The sequence below is a fragment of the Salmo salar genome, chromosome ssa25 (genome assembly GCF_905237065.1).
Source record: "Salmo salar chromosome ssa25, Ssal_v3.1, whole genome shotgun sequence".
Classification (NCBI taxonomy): Eukaryota; Metazoa; Chordata; class Actinopteri; order Salmoniformes; family Salmonidae; genus Salmo; species Salmo salar.
The window spans coordinates 47,807,691-47,830,321 of record NC_059466.1 but is presented as its reverse complement, the minus strand read 5'-3'; the positions used below and the strand labels follow the sequence as shown (position 1 = coordinate 47,830,321).

At 45.0% G+C, this 22,631-nt stretch overlaps 1 protein-coding gene across 1 annotated transcript in view; it reads left to right on the top strand.

Moving 5' to 3' along the window:
• The window catches only part of LOC106586892 (syntaxin-binding protein 5-like), a 252,842-nt gene that overhangs the window by 107,706 nt on the left and 122,505 nt on the right, over positions 1–22,631 (top strand). Inside the window, exons 5-6 of the mRNA XM_014174622.2 lie at positions 10,526–10,660; positions 21,203–21,266. Coding sequence (XP_014030097.1) covers positions 10,526–10,660; positions 21,203–21,266 — 199 coding nt within the window. The remainder of the gene's footprint in view (positions 1–10,525; positions 10,661–21,202; positions 21,267–22,631) is intronic.

Genomic DNA, 22,631 nt, shown 5'->3' with positions numbered 1-22,631 from the left:
CTCCTCTGTAAACTGGTCATCTCTGTATACCTGTCACAAGACCCACTGGTTGATGCTTATTTATAGATGCGTATTTATAAATCCTTCTTAGGCCTCACTCCCCCATATCTGAGATATCTACTACAGCCCTCATCCTCCACATAAAACATCCGTTCGGCCAGTCACATTCTGTTAAAGGTCCCCAAAGCACACACATCCCCGGATTGCTTGTCTTTTCAGTTTGCTGCAGCTAGCGACTGGAACGAGCTGCAACAAACACTCAAACTGGACAGTTTAATCTCAATCTCTTCATTCAAAGACTCTTAATGACAGTTGTGGCTGCTTTGCGTGATGTATTGTTGTCTCTACCTTCTTTCTCTTTGTGCTGTTGTCTGTGCCCAATAATGTTTGTACCCTGTTTTGTGCTGCTACCATGTTGTGCTGCTGCCATGTTGTGTTTCTACCATGTTGTTGTCATGTTTTGTTGCTACCACGCTGTGTTGTCATGTGTTGCTGCCTTGCTATGTTGTTGTCTTAGGTCTCTCTTTATGTTGTGTTGTGTTGTCTCTCTTGTCATGATGTGTGTTTTGTCCTATATTTTTTATTTCATTTATTTATATGTTTAATCCCAGGCCCCCGTCCCCACAGGAGGCCTTTTGCCTTTGGTAGGCTGTCATTGTAAATAAGAATTTGTTCTTAACTGACTTGAATAGTTAAGTAAAGGTTAAATTAAATTAAAAATATATATATATAAAGACAGGTTTGTGCCTTTCCAAATGATGTCCAATCAATTGAATTTACCACAGGTGGACTCCAATCAAGTTGTAGAAACATCTTAATGATGATCAATGGAAACAGGATGAACCTGAGCTCAATTTGGAGTCTCATAGCTGTTTTTTGCTTTGTCATTATGGGGTATTGTGATGTCATTATGGGGTATTGTGATGTCATTATGGGGTATTGTGTGTACTCCAGTACTCCATAATACTAACCTAATTGACAGAGTGAAAATAAGTTCTTAAGTATTACTGCGAGAAATGTGGCAAAGCTATTCACTTTTTGTCCTGAATACAAAGTGTTATGTTTGGGGCAAATACAACGCAACACATTGCTGAGTAACAAGCATATGCTTTTCAAACATAGTGGTGGCTGCATCATAATGGGGTATGCTTGTAATCGTTAAGGATTGGGGAGTTTTTTAGCATAAAAAAAGAAACAGAATGGTGCTAAGCACAGGCAAACTCCCAGAGAAAAATGTCTATCAGTCTGCTTTCCAACAGACACTGGGAGATGAATTCACCTTTCAGCAGGACAATAACCTTAAACGCAAGGCCAAATCTACACTGGTCAAGTTACAGTTTTGACTTAAATCTGCTTGAAAATATAATGTAAGACTTAAAAAAAATGGTTGTCTAGCAATGATCAACAACCAATTTGACAGAGCTTGAAGAATTTTGAAAAGAATAATGGGCAAATATTGTACAATCCAGGTGTGGAAACCTCTAAGAGACTTATCCAGAAAGACTCAAAGCTGTAATCACTGCCAAAGGTCATTCTAACATGTAGTTTGAATACTGATGTAAATTAGATATTTCTAAAAACATGTTTTCACTTTGTCATTATGGGGTATTATATCTAGATGGGTGAGAAAGAAAATTAAAATAAAAACATTTGAATTCAGGCTGTAACAACAAAATGTGTAATAAGTCAAGAAGTATGCATATTCAGAAGGCACTGAATATCTCAGAGAACCAGACAGGCCTCAGCCTTTCACAAGTAATTGCTATTAAAGTATTTTAAACCTGAGGAAATTAATTACCGTTCCTGGTTGTAACGGCAGTCCATGTGACGAGGGGGAATTGAAAAAGGTGAAAGGAGGAAATGTGTTTTGTAATAGATTTCCAGTAGCTCCTAGGGGGGAAGTGACATTTTCCTGCCATGATCATTCCCATCACGTTCACATGTACTCTACATTTTATCTGATGGCACTGATTATTTCTGGTATGACCTCAGTGTGTGTTTTGGTAAAGGAATTTTCACATCATGCAGATGCTCTTCAGTTGATTGTGTGGTTGTGAGTAGCAGTTCTTTGTGTGGTTGTGAGTAGCAGTTGATTGTGTGGTTGTGAGTAGCAGTTGTTTGTGTGGTTGTGAGTAGCAGTTGATTGTGTGGTTGTGAGTAGCAGTTGATTGTGTGGTTGTGAGTAACAGTTGATTGTGTGGTTGTGAGTAGCAGTTGATTGTGTGGTTGTGAGTAACAGTTGATTGTGTGGTTGTGAGTAACAGTTGATTGTGTGGTTGTGAGTAACAGTTGATTGTGTGGTTGTGAGTAACAGTTGCAGCAGTATTGCTTTGGAGGTGTTGCGTTCTTTCGTTTTGATCTCCCCGAAGAAGAGGTGATAAGCGACTGGATCAACACAAAATCAGATGATATTTAGCATCTCCTTGTCACTGTCTCTCCTCCCATCTCGACCCCTCTATCCTCTCCTCTCCTCATCACTGTCTCTCCTCCCATCTCGACCCCTCTATCCTCTCCTCGTCACTGTCTCTCCTCCCATCTCGACCCCTCTATCCTCTCCTCTCCTCGTCACTGTCTCTCCTCCCATCTCGACCCCTCCATCCTCTCCACTCCTCGTCACCGTCTCTCCTCCCATCTCGACCCCTCTATCCTCTCCTCTCCTTGTCTTTCCTGTGATGTTCTACACTGTGAGAATAAGCTTTCTTATTTAACCTTTATTTGACTAGGCAAGTCAGTTAAGATCAAATTCTTATTTACAATGACGGTCTACACCGGCAAAACCCTGACGACGCTGGGCCAATTGTGCGCTGTCCTATGGGACTCCAAATCACGGCCAGTTGTGATACAGCCTGGAATTGAACCAGAGTGTCTGTAGTGACATCTCTAGCGCTGATATGTAGTGCCTTAGATCGCTGCGCCACTTGGGAGCCCTAGTGGAAGGTAATGGAAGGTTTTTTGGTAAATACACCCAGACCTACAACATCTGACAAGTTCATGATCCACCTCTAGATTCTGAGTAGACAGGTGGCCAAATATCCTTTATCCTGGAAAAACAACGGGTTATTCTCTGTGCTTCTCGGTGCCTGGCTAAATAACAACCTGGTTATTCTCTGTGCTTCTCAGTGCCTGGCTGAATAACAACCTGGTTATTCTCTGTGCTTCTCAGTGCCTGGCAAAATAACAACCTGGTTATTCTCTGTGCTTCTCAGTGCCTGGCTGAATAACAACCTGGTTATTCTCTGTGCTTCTCAGTGCCTGGCTGAATAACAACCTGGTTATTCTCTGTGCTTCTCAGTGCCTGGCTGAATAACAACCTGGTTATTCTCTGTGCTTCTCAGTGCCTGGCTGAATAACAACCTGGTTATTCTCTGTGCTTCTCGGTGCCTGTCTGAATACAACCTGGTTATTCTCTGTGCTTCTCAGTGCCTGGCTGAATAACAACCTGGTTATTCTCTGTGCTTCTCAGTGCCTGGCTGAATAACCACCTGGTTATTCTCTGTGCTTCTCGGTGCCTGGCTAAATAACAACCTGGTTATTCTCTGTACTTCTCAGTGCCTGGCTGAATTGTCACGACTTCTGCCGAAGTCGATGCCTCTCCTTGTTCGGCGGTCGACGTCACCGTCCTTCTGGCCATCGCCGATCCATTTTTCATTTTCCATTTGTTTTCCCACACACATGGTTCTCATTATCCCTCATTATGTGTTGTGTATTTAACCCTCTGTTTCCCCCATGTCTTTGTGTGGTATTGTTTATCTGTGTTGATGTATGCGCACGTTAGTCTGGTTGCTCTGGGTTATGTATACCCGTTTTGTATTTCGTGTTCATTGTGCCGTGCGCTTATGGTTCGCCTGAATAAAAGGCTCCGTGTGCTACCAAATACCTGCTCTCCTGCGCCTGACTCCCTTGCAGCCACTTACGCGTACCTGACATGAATACAACCTGGTATTCTCTGTACTTCTCAGTGACTGGCTGAATTACAACCTGGTTATTCTCTGTACTTCTCGGTGCCTGGCTGAAAAACAACCTGGTTATTCTCTGTGCTTCTCGGTGCCTGGCTGAATAACAACCTGGTTATTCTCTGTGCTTCTCAGTGCCTGGCTGAATTACAACCTGGTTATTCTCTGTGCTTCTCGGTGCCTGGCTGAATAACAACCTGGTTATTCTCTGTGCTTCTCGGTGCCTGGCTGAATACAACCTGGTTATTCTCTGTGCTTCTCGGTGCCTGGCTGAATAACAACCTGGTTATTCTCTGTGCTTCTCAGTGCCTGGCAAAATAACAACCTGGTTATTCTCTGTGCTTCTCAGTGCCTGGCTGAATAACAACCTGGTTATTCTCTGTGCTTCTCAGTGCCTGGCTGAATACAACCTGGTTATTCTCTGTGCTTCTCAGTGCCTGGCTGAATAACAACCTGGTTATTCTCTGTGCTTCTCAGTGCCTGGCTAAATAACAACCTGGTTATTCTCTGTACTTCTCAGTGCCTGGCTGAATACAACCTGGTTATTCTCTGTACTACTCAGTGTCTGGCTGAATTACATTTACATTACATTTACGTCATTTAGCAGACGCTCTTATCCAGAGCGACTTACAAATTGGTGCATTCACCTATGATATCCAGCGGAACAACCACTTTACAATAGTACATCTATATATTTTTTGGGTGGGGGGGTTAGAATGATTACTTAATCCTATCCCAGGTATTCCTTAAAGAGGTGGGGTTTCAGGTGTCTCCGGAAGGTGGTGATTGACTCTGCTGTCCTGGCGTCGTGAGGGAGCTTGTTCCACCATTGGGGTGCCAGAGCAGCGAACCGTTTTGACTGGGCTGAGCGGGAACTGTGCTTCCTCAGAGGTAGGGGGTCCAGCAGGCCAGAGGTGGATGAACGCAGCGCCCTTCTTTGGGTGTAGGGACTGATCAGAGCCTGAAGGTACGGAGGTGCCGTTCCCCTCACAGCTCCGTAGGCAAGCACCATAGTTTTGTAGCAGATGCGAGCTTCAACTGGAAGTCAGTGGAGTGTGCGGAGGAGCGGGGTGATGTGAGAGAACTTGAGAAGGTTGAACACCAGACGGGCTGCGGCGTTCTGGATGAGTTGTAGGGGTTTAATGGCGCAGGCAGGGAGCCCCGCCAACAGCGAGTTGCAGTAATCCAGACGGGAGATGACAAGTGCCTGAATTAGGACCTGCGCCGCTTCCTGTGTGAGGCAGGGTCGTACTCTGCGAATGTTGTATAGCATGAACCTACAGGATCGGGTCACCGCCTTGATGTTAGTGGAGAACGACAGGGTGTTGTCCAGGGTCACGCCAAGGTTCTTAGCACTCTGGGAGGAGGACACAATGGAGTTGTCAACCGTGATGGCGAGATCATGGAACGGGCAGTCATTCCCCGGGAGGAAGAGCAGCTCCGTCTTGCCGAGGTTCAGCTTGAGATGGTGATCCTTCATCCACACTGATATGTCTGCCAGACATGCAGAGATGCGATTTGCCACCTGGTTATCAGAAGGGGGAAAGGAGAAGATTAGTTGTGTGTCGTCTGCGTAGCAATGATAGGAGAGACCATGTGAGGATATGACAGAGCCAAGTGACTTGGTGTATAGCGAGAATAGGAGAGGGCCTAGAACAGAGCCCTGGGGGACACCAGTGGTGAGAGCCCGTGGTGCGGAGACAGATTCTCGCCACGCCACCTGGTAGGAGCGACCTGTCAGGTAGGACGCAATTCAAGAGTGAGCCGCGCCGGAGATGCCCAACTCGGAGAGGGTGGAGAGGAGGATCAGATGGTTCACAGTATCAAAGGCAGCAGATAGGTCTAGAAGGATGAGAGCAGAGGAGAGAGAGTTAGCTTTAGCAGTGCGGAGAGCCTCCGTGACACAGAGAAGAGCAGTCTCGGTTGAATGACCACCAATTACAACCTGTTTATTCTCTGTGCTTCTCGGTGCCTGGCTGAATTGCAACCTGGTTATTCTCTGTGCTTCTCGGTGCCTGGCTGAATTGCAACCTGATAATTCTCTGTGCTTCTCACCCTTCTCTGTGCTTCTCGGTGCCTGGCTGAGAAATTGAATTCCAGGCATCTCAAGAGCCAATTAGAATATCATACCATTGACCTGACTAAAGGGGAAATAGATTTCTCGGAGAGAGATATAGTATTTTGCTCTCTTAATGCACATGGATTAAAGCGTTTCGCTCAGACAGAGGGCTTTTATGAAGGTTCGCCAGTGAATGTGTCTGAGTGTGTGGAGAGTGAGTACGCTTATTGAATGTCTTTTCACGTCTATTCCATGTAAAATCACTAACAAAGTGCGTTTTTTACATTCAGCAGGTTTTACTTATGATGACATAATCTGTTTTACCATGATACAAGTGTGTGGATTATACAGAACACACACACACACACACACACACACACACACACACACACACACACACACACACACACACACACACACACACACACACACACACATTCATACACACACACATGGAGGAGACAAAAGACAAAATGTATTTTAGCTGAATTCACAGGTGTCAGAGTTACTTAAATGTTCTATTTTCCCGTCTTCCCCTTCTGGGATAACTGTGGTGTATCACGGCTCTTCCTCTGGGATAACTGTGGTGTATCACGGCTCTTCCTCTGGGATAACTGTGGTGTATCACGGCTCTTCCTCTGGGATAACTGTGGTGTATCACGGCTCCTCCTCTGGGATAACTGTGGTGTATCACGGCTCTTCCTCTGGGATAACTGTGGTGTTTCACGGCTCTTCCTCTGGGATAACTGTGGTGTATCACGGCTCCTCCTCTGGGATAACTGTGGTGTATCACGGCTCTTCCTCTGGGATAACTGTGGTGTATCACGGCTCTTCCTCTGGGATAACTGTGGTGTATCACGGCTCTTCCTCTGGGATAACTGTGGTGTATCACGGCTCTTCCTCTGGGATAACTGTGGTGTATCACGGCTCTTCCTCTGGGATAACTGTGGTGTATCACGGCTCTTCCTCTGGGATAACTGTGGTGTATCACGGCTCTTCCTCTGGGATAACTGTGGTGTATCACGGCTCTTCCTCTGGGATAACTGTGGTGTATCACGGCTCTTCCTCTGGGATAACTGTGGTGTATCACGGCTCTTCCTCTGGGATAACTGTGGTGTATCACGGCTCCTCCTCTGGGATAACTGTGGTGTATCACGGCTCTTCCTCTGGGATAACTGTGGTGTTTCACGGCTCTTCCTCTGGGATAACTGTGGTGTATCACGGCTCCTCCTCTGGGATAACTGTGGTGTATCACGGCTCTTCCTCTGGGATAACTGTGGTGTATCACGGCTCTTCCTCTGGGATAACTGTGGTGTATCACGGCTCTTCCTCTGGGATAACTGTGGTGTATCACGGCTCTTCCTCTGGGATAACTGTGGTGTATCACGGCTCTTCCTCTGGGATAACTGTGGTGTATCACGGCTCTTCCTCTGGGATAACTGTGGTGAATCACGGCTCTTCCTCTGGGATAACTGTGGTGTATCACAGCTCTTCCTCTGGGATAACTGTGGTGTATCACGGCTCTTCCTCTGGGATAACTGTGGTGTATCACGGCTCTTCCTCTGGGATAACTGTGGTGTATCACGGCTCTTCCTCTGGGATAACTGTGGTGAATCACGGCTCTTCCTCTGGGATAACTGTGGTGTATCACGGCTCTTCCTCTGGGATAACTGTGGTGTATCACGGCTCTTCCTCTGGGATAACTGTGGTGTATCACGGCTCCTCCTCTGGGATAACTGTGGTGTATCACGGCTCTTCCTCTGGGATAACTGTGGTGTATCACAGCTCTTCCTCTGGGATAACTGCGATAAGCGAAATCCACTTTTACACACCCAGCCTGTATCCCTGTTTCACTTTCTACTTGCAAATTGTAAAAAAAAAAAATATGTTTTTAATTTAACTTTTATTTAACTATGCAAATCAGTTAGGAACAAATTCTTATTTACAATCTACCAATGTTTTATAGAGTGGCTATTCATCCAAAATGGCCTCCTAATCTCCTCTCAGTGGGGAAACTGAAGCTGTCAAAGAAACAGATGGGAAGGTCACGAGGCGTGTGACCAAGATTGAGAAACAACATGTTCCATCGATCTCTATCTAGTGACTTAATTACTTTCCCAAATAGCAGCTCCTCGGCTGCCCAGCCAGCTGGCGGTCAGTTCAACTCACGTCTCCTCCTGATTTAATTGATAATTATGAGCCGTGTTGACGGCGCCTCGTCAAGCTGTCTGAGTCAAACAAAACCTTTTGACTTTCACACCATCACACGGTCACGCTCCGAGACCTGTGCAAACCTTCTCTTTATCCCCCCTACCCCCCGCCTTGTTTCTGTCTCTGCTGTCGCTCCTGAAGTTCTTGATTTCCAGTTAAATTAAAATTTATGCAAATAGAGTGTAAATGAGAGATGAGGTCTGGGCACCCCCATGAGTATCTAACAGGGCTGTCTGAAATGGTTGCCTCCTAATAGTTGATTGCCTGAGTGGGGACATAGTCACGTTTCTCCCACAGCCAAGTGCTTTGATTTCAAGGCTTAGCCAGTTCCATCAGTTGGGAGTGTTAAACTTTGCTTTGATTATGGCTCTTGGGGTTTTATTCATTATTTTAGAAATAAATTACATTTTGTGTGACAATCAGAGAAACACAAGGCGAAACATAAAAGGTGCAACAATTTAACCTTGAGGAACACCGAATTTGATTTTTGTAAATATCCCTTATCCATTTTTTTTTTCTCCAGATATTGTTGTTAGATCTCATTAGGTCAAAAATAAACAGGATACTTACATATGTCGTTGTGACGTGCAACCTCATGTAACTTTCCTCTCTAGATGATGTGGCTGATACTCTTCTAGTAGCAAAACTCGGGAAATTACGAAGTCAAATATAATCTTCCCCCATTGTCTCACACAGATATCCTCTCCTACCTCTCCTGATTTACCATTCTCCCCCACCAGGTCCAAATCCTTATTGAATTGTCTTCCATCTCATTTGTCTCCTATATTATAATCCTGTATCTCACAGGGGTAGTGGAGGTGGGGTGGTTGGGGAAAAATGTCCCGCTGATGCTCTCTCCAGGAGAGACAGGAGAGAAGTAGTGTTGATCTTTATATAGTTAAAGCTGCTTATAAACATGATGGATGCTAATGCTGACTGAATGACTACACGGGGACGCCACCGCCACACATCTTACCTCTGAATATACTACGTCACATAAACACAGAGCTTGCCTCGCTGTTGAGTGTTTATTGATCACCTAATAATTACACAGTCAACGTAGCGTATTACGGATAACTTTACGTGTGAGTAAAGTACCCTCGTACATGCCTCCCATTTGAGTGCATACTTTGATGCTTTCACTTGAGAAAATGACAGGTGGAAATGGAGCCAGTACTGTCTCTTATTACTGAAATGGAAGGGAATAATTAGCAAACACACTGCGGTGTGAGAGATAAACAACAACAAAAAGAGCTTGCAGCTGTTGCTGTGGTAATTGCTTTCAACTGTTTATTTTTTTTTTTTTGACAAACCTATCTGTGCTTTTGCCTGAAAACCCCGTTAGTGGGCCCTGGGCTCCAGAGTTCAGTGAGATAAAGAGGGGTGAGTTGGGGAGAGAGGGAGGGAAGGAAAGAGGAGATAACACCAGGCAGAAGAACAGAAGGTGCACGGCATTTTCTATCCCAGGGAAGGCTGCCTCTTGGGACATCGGCCAGTGGTGATTAGCTGCTGTTTGTGTCAGGGTCATGATACATGACTTATTGATGGCTGTCATCACCATCACCTTATTCCTGTCATCACCATAGAGACCAGGCAGTGACTGTCATCACCATAGAGACCAGGCGCTGACTGACAGGAGATGTGGAGTGATGTGTGGGGATGATATTACAAAACCTGGGCAATGTCTACACTCTTAGGGGGGAGAAGAAAAAAACATGTTTTGTTTGTCCGCATAGGAAAAACCTTTTTTGGTTTCAGGTAGAACCTTTTGCTGGTGAAAGGGTTCCACGTAGAACCATAGGGTTCTCCTACGGGGACAACTGAATAACCCTTTATGGTTCTAGGTAGCACCTTCTTTTGTAAGGATGCAGGGGAAAACAGAGCTAATCAAAACAGTGCAAAGCAATGTAAATCTATAATCTACAGACAGTTAGCCCAAACATAATTACGGTATAATTGTGGAAAATGTACATTTATACTGTGTATTTGAGAGCAGGATAATTATTGGGGCGGTTGTTATCTGAGGTAAAACATTGATTACACGGCTAGATTATACATGTATGGACAACAGTGCAGAAAGTCACGTAGATACACCTACTATGCAAGTGGGAAGAAACACACACGCACACACACACACACACACACACACACACACACACACACACACACACACACACACACACACACACACACACACACACACACACACACACACACACAAACACACTCCCAACCAAATCAAACACATTGTATCGTATTTGATCATGTATCAACTGCTGATTCTTCTTTGTTTTCGCTTCAGGATCACGTTTTGCCACCTCCCCTTCCAGAGTAAATGGCTGTACGTGGGCACAGAGCGTGGCAACACACACATCGTCAACGTCGAATCCTTCGTTCTGTCTGGATACGTCATCATGTGGAACAAGGCCATAGAATTGTGAGTTAAATCATCGAATATACGCAAATGATCAACTGTCAATGATTACCATAATGAGGATGATTACTGTATGACGGCGTTGAGTTCAAAGCGGTGATGATGTCATGTCATTCCATCCTAAAACCTCTTACACTGCCACGTCATGTCGTTCCATCCTAAAACCTCTTACACTGCCACGTCATGTCGTTCTATCCTAAAACCTCTTACACTGCCATGTAATGTCGTTCCATCCTAAAACCTCTTACACTGCCACGTCATGTCGTTCTATCCTAAAACCTCTTACACTGCCACGTCATGTCGTTCTATCCTAAAACCTCTTACACTGCCATGTAATGTCGTTCCATCCTAAAACCTCTTACACTGCCACGTCATGTCGTTCTATCCTAAAACCTCTTACACTGCCATGTAATGTCGTTCTGTTCTAAAACCTCTTACACTGCCACGTCATGTCATTTGTCAACTAATCCTAGTTGAAGGTTGGTAACCTAACTTCGCTCACGTTGCCATGACGGCGGCGTTAGATCGTGGTCATGCAATAGCTATGACTACTTAACATGCAGAGGCACATACACCCTCACTGTGGAGTATGTGTTGAGTGGGTTGTGAAGAGTAGTTCAATAAAATTTGAACAAGCATGTTCCATCCTCATCAAAATATTACACTGGAGAGCCATCGAAGCTTGTGTTGTTTGATTGAGCTGAAGTGCTTCTTCCTCTCAGTTCTCCTCCTGTGCTCCTTCACGGGGAAAGCATCAACGACCTCTCTAATGCAAACTAACGGCAGAGGAGTAAGAGATTTGTTTTTCCCTCCTCTCAGACATGCTCGAGTAGGTTGTGAGGCGCCTGTGTGTGTGTGTGTGTGTGTGTGTGTGTGTGTGTGTGTGTGTGTGTGTGTGTGTGTGTGTGTGTGTGTGTGTGTGTGTGTGTGTGTGTGTGTGTGTGTGTGTGTGTGTGTGTGTGTGTGTGTGTGTGTGTCTGTGTTCATTTGGTGGAACTAAGTAAGACCTTGCACAGGTATTAAATTTGAATTTTTATTTTCATGACATTTACCATATGGACTTTCAGGCTTGACTAAAATTAAGGTGGAGTAGAAGTGATTAAACAGACTTTCAGCTCAGTACACAATCACACAGTAAGTGGGCACACACACAATTACAAACAACTTATTAATATTTTCTGTGGATTACTCTTTTCCTGTAAGACCGTAAGCTTGCGCCAAGAGACTCATTATATGGTGTTTCTATCTCCCTCCCGAGTGAGTGGGTGTTTCTATCTCCCTCGTGAGTACTGACTGAGTGGGTGTTTCTATCTCCCTCCTGAGTACTGACTGAGTGGGTGTTTCTATCTCCCTCGTGAGTACTGACTGAGTGGGTGTTTCTATCTCCCTCCTGAGTACTGACTGAGTGGGTGTTTCTATCTCCCTCCTGAGTACTGACTGAGTGGGTGTTTCTATCTCCCTCCTGAGTACTGACTGAGCGGGTGTTTCTATCTCCCTCCTGAGTACTGACTGAGCGGGTGTTTCTATCTCCCTCCAGAGTACTGACTGAGTGGGTGTTTCTATCTCCCTCCTGAGTACTGACTGAGTGGGTGTTTCTATCTCCCTCCTGAGTACTGACTGAGCGGTGAGACACTTGTGATCCTAAATTAATTTAGGCACATTCCATTAATCTCAATAGAGCTGCAGTGCTGTCAGGAAAGGGATATATTACACCATAATACATTTCCTGCTACAAAAAAGGGTGATCAAATTAAGATCCCACATCTGTATAGCAAATATGCCTGCTGTACTTTATTCACAGCTTCCATGACGGGGCCAGGACACCCTCTACTACCCATAATGCTGATGTCTGGGTCTTTACCTCCAGGGCTTAGTACCAGGCCTTACATTTAGAATATGTGTAAGAAAACGAGGATAAGAAAAGCAGTGCCTCAAATCAATGGAAAAAGCCGGAAGCCTGGTGGGAAACCAGGCAGCCTGGTGGGAAAGCTGGAAGCCTGGTGGGAAAGCCGGAAGCCTGGTGGGAAACCAGGCAGCCTGGTGGGAAAGCCGGAAGCCTGGTGGGAAAGTAGGCAGCCTGGTGGGAAAGCCGGAAGCCTGGTGGGAAAGCTGGAAGCCTGGTGGGAAAGCCGGAAGCCTGGTGGGAAAGTAGGCAGCCTGGTGGGAAAGCCGGAAGCCTGGTGGGAAAGCTGGAAGCCTGGTGGGAAAGCCGGAAGCCTGGTGGGAAACCAGGCAGCCTGGTGGGAAAGCCGGAAGCCTGGTGGGAAAGTAGGCAGCCTGGTGGGAAAGCCGGAAGCCTGGTGGGAAACCAGGCAGCCTGGTGGGAAAGCCGGAAGCCTGGTGGGAAAGTAGGCAGCCTGGTGGGAAAGCCGGAAGCCTGGTGGGAAAGCAGGGATCCTGGTGGGAAGCAGGAAGCTCGGTAGGAAAGCAGGAAGCTCGGTGGGAGGGAACATGCTTCTTTAAAACGACAGGGTCTCCTTCCTACCTACCTCAGAACTTCTCCTGCTGCTGCTCATATTTCACAAGACAAAAGTGTCCAAAATGTATAAAAAAGAAACTCTAAAATAAAAGAGTTGGAAAAATTATTTAAATGTTGACATGATATTATTCATAGTGTTTACTGGTCTCCATATCAAATCAAATGTATTTATATAGCCCTTCTTACATCAGCTGATATCTCAAAGTGCTGTACAGAAACCCAGCCTAAAACCCCAAACAGCAAGCAATGCAGATGTAGAAGCACGGTGGCTAGGAAAAACTCCCTAGAAAGGCCAGAACCTAGGAAGAAACCTAGAGAGGAACCAGGCTATGAGGGGTGGCCAGTCCTCTTCTGGCTGTGCCGGGTGGAGATTATAACAGAACATGGCCAAGATGTTCAAATGTTCATAAATGACCAGCATGGTCAAATAATAATAATCACAGTAGTTGTCAAGGGTGCAACAGGTCAGCATCTCAGGAGTAAATGTCAGTTGGCTTTTCATAGCCGATCATTGAGAGTATCTCTACCGCTCCTGCTGTCTCTAGAGAGTTGAAAACAGCAGGTCTGGGACAAGTAGCACGTCCGGTGAACAGGTCAGGGTTCCATAGCTGCAGGCAGAACAGTTGAAACTGGAGCAGCAGCACGGCCAGGTGGACTGGGGACAGCAAGGAGTCATCATGCCTGGTAGTCCTGAGGCATGGTCCTAGGGCTCAGGTCCTCTGAGAGAGAGAAAGAGAGAGAGAGTTAGAGAGCATACTTAAATTCACACAGCACACCGGATAAGACAGGAGAAATACTCCAGATATAACAGACTGACCCTAGCCCCCTGACACATAAACTACTGCAGCATAAATACTGGAGGGGTCAGGAGACACTGTGGACCCATCCGATGATATCCCCAGACAGGTCCAAACAGGCAGGATATAACCACACCCACTTTGCCAAAGCACAGCCCCCACACCACGAGAGCGATATCTTCAACCACCAACTTACCATCCTGAGACTAGGGCGAGTATAGCCCACAAAGCTCTCCGCCACGGCACAACCCAAGGGGGGGCGCCAACCCAGACAGGAAAACCACGTCAGTGACTCAACCCACTCAAGTGACGCACCCCTCCTAGGGACGGCATGGAAGAGCACCAATAAGCCAATGACTCAGCCCCTGTAATGGGGTTAGAGGCAGAGAATCCCAGTGGAGAGAGGGGAACCGGCCAGGCAGAGACAGCAAGGGCGGTTCGTTGCTCCAGAGCCTTTCCGTTCACCTTCACACTCCTGGGCCAGACTACACTCAATCATAGGACCTACTGAAGAGATGAGTCTTCAATAGAGACTTAAAGGTTGAGACCGAGTCTGCGTCTCTCACATGGGTAGGCAGACCATTCCATAAAAATGGAGCTCTATAGGAGAAAGCCCTGCCTCCAGCTGTTTGCTTAGAAATTCTAGAGACAATTAGGAGGCCTGCATCTTGTGACCGTAGCGTACGTGTAGGTATGTACGGCAGGACCAAATCGGAAAGATAGGTAGGAGCAAGCCCATGTAATGCTTTGTAGGTTAGCAGTAAAACCTTGAAATCAGCCCTTGCCTTAACAGGAAGCCAGTGTAGAGAGGCTAGCACTGGAGTAATATGATCACATTTTTTGGTTCTAGTCAGGATTCTAGCAGCCATAACTGAAGTTTATTTAGTGCTTTATTTTAGACGACTGTACAATCATCAAGATTAATTGGCAGATTCAACAGATCTCTTTGTTTCTTGGGACCCATATAGCTCAGTGTTTGAGCAGTCGCTCCCTGTTGACATGATATTATTCGTACTGTTTCTTGGTCTCTTTAATGCTCAGTGTTTGAGCTGTCGATCCCTGTTGACATGATATTATTCGTACTGTTTCCTGGTCTCTATAATGCTCAGTGTTTGAGCTGTCGCTCCCTGATTCCCTATACCTTCTCAGGCTTGTGTGTTTCCTTATTAGCACATTATTTTCTAATGAGTTCATCAGTCTAATTTAATCTCACTGGTTCAGGCCAGCAGCCTACTGTTTTATTGTCTGTTGACGACGGCGTGCGGAGATAGACGTGTGTTGTGTTGTGTGTTGTGTGTGTGTGTGGGGCAACAAAAAGCTAAGCAGAGTGAGTGTGAATTACCATGATTCTACTCAGCTTGACTGGCTCGGGGACCAGAGGATGTTGGGAAATTTGTTTGTCAAAAACAGGTTTTTCTCCAGAGAGAGGGAGAGATTGAGGGGGGTAGAGAGAACGAGAGAAAGAGAGAGACAGCCCTTCTGAATCAACACGAGAGAGGGGAGTGCACTGCCACTGTGACTGTCATTACTGCAGGCCCAGTATATATTTACTGTCATTACTGCAGGCCCAGTATATATTTACTGTCATTACTGCAGGCCCAGTATATAATGACTGTAATTACTGCAGACCCAGTATATAATGACTGTAATTACTGCAGACCCAGTATATATTGACTGTAATTACTGCAGACCCTGTGTATATTTACTGTCATTACTGCAGGCCCAGTATATATTTACTGTCATTACTGCAGGCCCAGTATATAATGACTGTAATTACTGCAGACCCAGTATATATTGACTGTCATTACTGCAGGCCCAGTATATATTGACTGTAATTACTGCAGACACAGTATATAATGACTGTAATTACTGCAGACCCAGTATATATTGACTGTAATTACTGCAGACCCTGTGTATATTGACTGTCATTACTGCAGACCCAGTATATATTTACTGTCATTACTGCAGGCCCAGTATATAATGACTGTAATTACTGCAGACCCAGTATATATTGACTGTAATTACTGCAGACCCAGTGTATATTGACTGTCATTACTGCAGACCCAGTATATATTGACTGTCATTACTGCAGGCCCAGTATATATTGACTGTCATTACTGCAGGCCCAGTATATATTGACTGTCATTACTGCAGGCCCAGTATATATTGACTGTCATTACTGCAGGCCCAGTATATATTGACTGTCATTACTGCAGACCTAGTATATATTCACTGTCATTACTGCAGGCCCAGTACATATTGACTGTCATTACTGCAGGCCCAGTGTATATTGACTGTCATTACTGCAGACCCAGTGTATATTGACTGTCATTACTGCAGACCCAGTGTATATTGACTGTAATTACTGCAGACCCAGTATATATTGACTGTAATTACTGCAGACCCAGAATATATTGACTGTCATTACTGCAGGCCCAGTATATATTGACTGGCATTACTGCAGACCCAGTATATATTGACTGTCATTACTGCAGGCCCAGTATATATTGACTGTAATTACTGCAGGCCCAGAATATATTGACTGTCATTACTGCAGGCCCAGTATATATTGACTGGCATTACTGCAGACCCAGTATATATTGACTGTCATTACTGCAGGCCCAGTATATATTGACTGTCATTACTGCAGGCCCAGTATATATTGACTGTCATTACTGCAGGCCCAGTATATATTGACTGTCATTACTGCAGGCCCAGTATATATTGACTGTCATTACTGCAGGCCCAGTATATATTGACAGTGGAGTGCCTGGTACCAAAGCCCTGAGCCTTAGTCTCTCTGCTCTATTTCCTCTACTTGTCGTGTTGATGTTTGGGCAGCGTACAATTATCCTCATCAACTGTAATGCTATGGGATTTGACAGTCATCCAGTGAAGAGACATCTTGTGGTGTTAAGTATGCCCTTCCCACATGTCTCCACCAGTGCTGGGCCGAGGCAGGATGCAGGTATGAAGCACAGTAACAGCAGGATCTTAATTCAAACCAGTTTTTTTTTTTTACAGCAGACAAATAATCCTGCAGCAACAGGAAATGTGAATTATTATGTGGATTATTATTAATTTACATTTTTTGGGTGTTGATACAAAACATGCCCACCCCCACTCACTCACACACACAACAAAATTACTATTGCAACCTATATATAAAATACATTTTTCCCACTCTCAGTAGGATGAAGAACAGGATCCATATGTAGTCATTAATATGCCATTACAGATGTGTTCTGGAGAGAGAGATGATGAGTAAAGATATTAAAAACATCAGAGATCTGGTGTTTTCTCTGGTCTGTTAAGGGGATACAAGAGAACATAGTATAATCCTTCGTAAGCACCCTTTTCCCATTCATTGCCAGACAAAGTGTGCACAACTGGAGAGAAAAAACATGAAAAAAAACTGTAATTTCACCTGAGCTCTCTTGGTTGGATATTCTCTGTATCTATACACTCTGAGAGGAGAGAATTCAGGGTAGTGGCTGGGTGAGTAAGTCATGCGTCAGCGTAGACAGTCTGGGACGTTTTTAATCTTCTTGATGTAGCCCACCCCCTCCCCCTACGCCCCCCTTCCCGCTCGCGGCTCCCCGCCTTTCCATCCCAGCGTTACCGTGTCGACCGAGCGGAGCCAACCAAAACCTGCCCCCTGAGGCTCCTACAGCTCCAGCAGGCTGGCACTGTGTGTGTGTGTGTGTGTGTGTGTGTGTGTGTGTGTGTGTGTGTGTGTGTGTGTGTGTGTGTGTGTGTGTGTGTGTGTGTGTGTGTGTGTGTGTGTGTGTGTGTGTGTGTCTGTGTGTCTGTGTGTGTGTGTGTGCGCGTACAGCCTGGCAGAGTGATATGAGTTGGGGGCCCAGCGGTGTGGCGACCTCACCCTCAGCGGAGACATTCATGTTTTCACCATGACACACTGTATCAGTGTGAGAGCTCAATACAACACAGATGGATCTGAAGGTGTGAAGACTGTTGTAAATGATCTCCAGAGAGGAGAGATGGGTATTTCCTTTTAGACTTTACAGTTTGGTGTTGTCCCTCCAGAACCTCTTTGAAAGACTGCCATGTAAAGGGTCACAGAGATGTGAAGGTTAAATTATTTTTGTCTTTATGATGAATTGATAACTTATAATAGATGAGCTGACACCGTCATAACATTTACACAGTTATGCCATGTATTTCAATAGTACACTGTGCAATGAAGGAGGCAATGTGTGTCTGTGTCTGTGTCTGTGTATACGTAAACTCAGCCAAAAAAGAAACGTCCTCTCACTGTCAACTGCGTTTATTTTCAGCAAACTTAACATGTGTATATATTTGTATGAACATAAGATTCAACAACTGACACATAAACTGAACAAGTTCCACAGACATGTGACTAACAGAAATGGAATAACGTGTCCCTGAACAAAGGGGAGGGGGGGGGTCAAAATCAAAAGTAACAGTCAGTATCTGGTGTGGCCACCAGCTGCATTAAGTACTGCTGTGCATCTCCTCCTCATGGACTGCACCAGATTTGCCAGTTCTTGCTGTGAGATGTTACCACACTCTTCCACCAAGGCACCTGCAAGTTCCAGGACATTTCTCTTCGCTGGCCATGGCAGAACACTGACATTCCTGTCTTGCAGGAAATCACACACAGAAAGAGCAGTATGGCTGGTGGCATTGTCATGCTGGAGGGTCATGTCAGGATGAGCCTGCAGGAAGGGTACCACATGAGGGAGGAGGATGTCTTCCCTGTAACGCACAGCGTTGAGATTGCCTGCAATGACAACAAGCTTAGTCCGATAATGCTGTGACACACCGCCCCAGACCATGACGGACCCTCCACCTCCAAATCGATCCCGCTCCAGAGTACAGGCCTCGGTGTAATGCTCATTCATTCGACGATAAACGCAAATCCGACCATCACCCCTGGTGAGACAAAACCGTGACTCATAAGTGAAGAGCACTTTTTGCCAGTCCAGTCTGGTCCAGCGACGGTGGGTTTGTGCCCATAGGCGACGTTGTTGCCGGTGATGTCTGGTGAGGACCTGCCTTACAACAGGCCTACAAGCCCTGAGTCCAGCCTCTCTCAGCCTATTGCGGACAGTCTGAGCACTGATGGAGGGATTGTGCGTTCCTGGTGTAACTCGGAGAGTTGTTGTTGCCATCCTGTACCTGTCCCGCAGGTGTGATCTTGTATGTGTCTTTGTGTGTGTGTGTGTGTGTGTGTGTGTGTGTGTGTGTGTTTGTGTTTGTCTGCACAGAGTTGGGTAAAGCTGCTTTTTTCGCTCCCTTTATGTGGAACAACTACCAGAGCTGAACTGAGAGGTTCTGGTCCCCCTTGGTCAGTTCAGAGTCATTATCGGAGACCTCTATGTTGATAAATGTGTCTGTAATGTTGTATATTGTATGTGTTTGTTGTATATATGCAGTGCTCATCTGTAAAAGAGACCCTAGTCTCAATATGACTTACCTGTCAAAATAAACATTAATAAAAAAAAATAATAATAATAATAATAATTTTAAAAATGAATTATCTTCACTGACCCAACAACAACAGACCCGCTGGACTCTAGCGTTGCCATGTCTTCCCGGGACCTCCCGGAGCACAATGTGTCTGTGTATTTCCCCACAGCGGTTGTAATCAGTACCGAGGCCAGTCTCCTCTCATTGGGTTTTGCCTGCATCTCTTTTTCTGATGGCGGCGGGTGTAAGGCTGTGATACTGCCTGTGTTAGCGGTTAGCATAGCGCGGTGAGAACCAGGGTCAGTCCAGAGCTGTGTTCCAAAACTCATACTAACCGCACTACCCGTACTATTTGTGACGTAAACTGAGTATATAGTATGATTATTGGTCATAGTATGGATGTAGTTAGTACGACAAAAGTTCCCGGATGTCGTTCTACATTTGCCAAATTACGAAGTATACAAGCAGAGGACACTATTTCCGTGCTTTTAGGGCCCATAATGCAATTCCTCACGAAAATGGGCGTGGTTTCACAACGTTTTCAGAAGAAAATGCCGTTATTCCCGTCATACTTAGCTAAATGGTACAGTCGTTGTGCGTTCTCAATGGACATTCGGGTGCGTTCGTAAAGTAGCTCTGGCTATCTACTCCGATTTCAGAGCACTCTCCTCTGAGTGTACCAGAGCGCAGAATAACTGATGAATTTACAAACGCTCAACACCAGTTGAATATGGCCGGTGTCAGTAAACGTTGTCAAAAAGCATAATTAAATTGTTGCCAGCAGCACAGTTAGGATGAGTAAAATGGTCAGAGTGGTGGTGTTACTATAATACTGTATGGTGATGTTACTATACTATTACTATAATACTGTATGGTGATGTTACTATAATACTGTATGGTGATGTTACTATACTATTACTATAATACTGTATGGTGATGTTACTATAATACTGTATGGTGATGTTACTATACTATTACTATAATACTGTATGGTGATGTTACTATACTATTACTATAATACTGTATGGTGATGTTACTATAATACTGTATGGTGATGTTACTATAATACTGTATGGTGATGTTACTATACTATTACTATAATACTGTATGGTGATGTTACTATACTATTACTATAATACTGTATGGTGATGTTACTATACTATTACTATAATACTGTATGGTGATGTTACTATAATACTGTATGGTGATGTTACTATAATACTGTATGGTGATGTTACTATACTATTACTATAATACTGTATGGTGATGTTACTATAATACTGTATGGTGATGTTACTATACTATTACTATAATACTGTATGGTGATGTTACTATATTATTACTATAATACTGTATGGTGATGTTACTATACTATTACTATAATACTGTATGGTGATGTTACTATAATACTGTATGGTGATGTTACTATACTGCTGTATAAAAACAAATAAAGAAGGTTCAACACTATAAAAATATATATATACTCTCAACATTTGAATGAATATAGATGACCAGTGTTTCAGCATGTGGTGCCATTCAGGGCCACCTGAACCAAGTTATGTACTACTCTGCTGTGTAGTGATCGGCTGCTTGATTCTTTGGCTTTGAAGCTGAAGGTCACTAGTCACTATGCAATTGTTTTGATACTCTATAGTCTGAAACATGTATCTATTTGTTTACAGCAGATGCAAAAAAAAGTTATTCATTTAAAGTAGATCACGCCGTTTTGCACCGTCCCTTGGCTATCATTCTGAAACGTCTGCACTCATGTCCATAACCTGATAGACCCTTTCCCTCTCCTTCTCTCATCCACAGAGCAACTAAAGCCCATCCAGGGCCCGTAGTCCATCTGAGTGACAGCCCGAAGGATGAATGCAAGGTGAGTTGGCGGAAGAACCCCCCTTACTCACTGTTACCTGTTACCTCAGGAGGGTCTGCCTGGTGGATCAGTATAGCCTGGAGCTAGCTATCTCTCTGTTCCCTGTTACCTCAGGAGGGTCTGCCTGGTGGATCAGTATAGCCTGGAGCTAGCTATCTCTCTGTTACCTGTTACCTCAGGAGGGTCTGCCTGGTGGATCAGTATAGCCTGGAGCTAGCTATCTCTCTGTTCCCTGTTACCTCAGGAGGGTCTGCCTGGTGGATCAGTATAGCCTGGAGCTAGCTATCTCTCTGTTCCCTGTTACCTCAGGAGGGTCTGCCTGGTGGATCAGTATAGCCTGGAGCTAGCTATCTCTCTGTTACCTGTTACCTCAGGAGGGTCTGCCTGGTGGATCAGTGTAGCCTGGAACTAGCTATCTCTCTGTTCCCTGTTACCTCAGGAGGGTCTGCCTGGTGGATCAGTATAGCCTGGAACTGGCTATCTCTGTCTATCTGATACACAGACTGCTGCCTGTTCTTAGACTTGCTATTTTCTATACAGGACCAATGACCCAACACGACACAAAAATGAGTCACTCCTGGCCTTCGGATTTACTGCGCACCTTCTGCTACTGGCTGTCCCCGTCATCATCTCCCAGTGGGGACAGACCTGTGTCTGTGTCAGCAGCGTGGGTCAGGCAGGGGTCAGGACTGTTATGAGGACGGCCGTGGTCAGGGTTGTCGGGGCGGTTTGCCGGGGGCACGGAGGCTTTAGGGGGTTCAGCATGGAAGACATACTGGCGCTCGATGTGTGTGGGCTGTTCGTGTGACATAAAATATGAGATGCTGTCAGGAAAATAACAACATTTGAGAGAGAGAGAGAGAGAGAGAGAGAGAGAGATCACAGGGGATATTGAGTATGTTTTGGGCTTGGATTTATTGCCTGAATCTCGTCAGACATTTTCTGCCTTCCAAAGCACTTATCAATATTTGAATTCTGCCTTAGAGAGGTTTGCCATTTCATGTTTTTGTCTCTCTGAGTGTGTGGGTGTATATGTCAGAGTCAATCAGTGTCATGGAGACTGGTAAAGGGAGCAAGACGAGGCGGAGGCAGTATGTGAAGGCACTCTTCCTTAGATTAAGACTAGTATTGTCATTTTGACTAAAATATCATTAAGTCTTAGCCATGTTTTTGTCAAATGACAAAAACAGTGGTTGTAGTCAAGTAAAAGCCCTTTAATTTTAGTAAACGTAAATCACGGACTTCCATGTGTACAATCATACAGGGCCTTGTCCTACCAACAGATGCATAACATCCTGTTCTCTTCCCAACAGCAGAGGAATGACAATAAGAATACGTAACAATAATTTGGACATGTAAATTCCT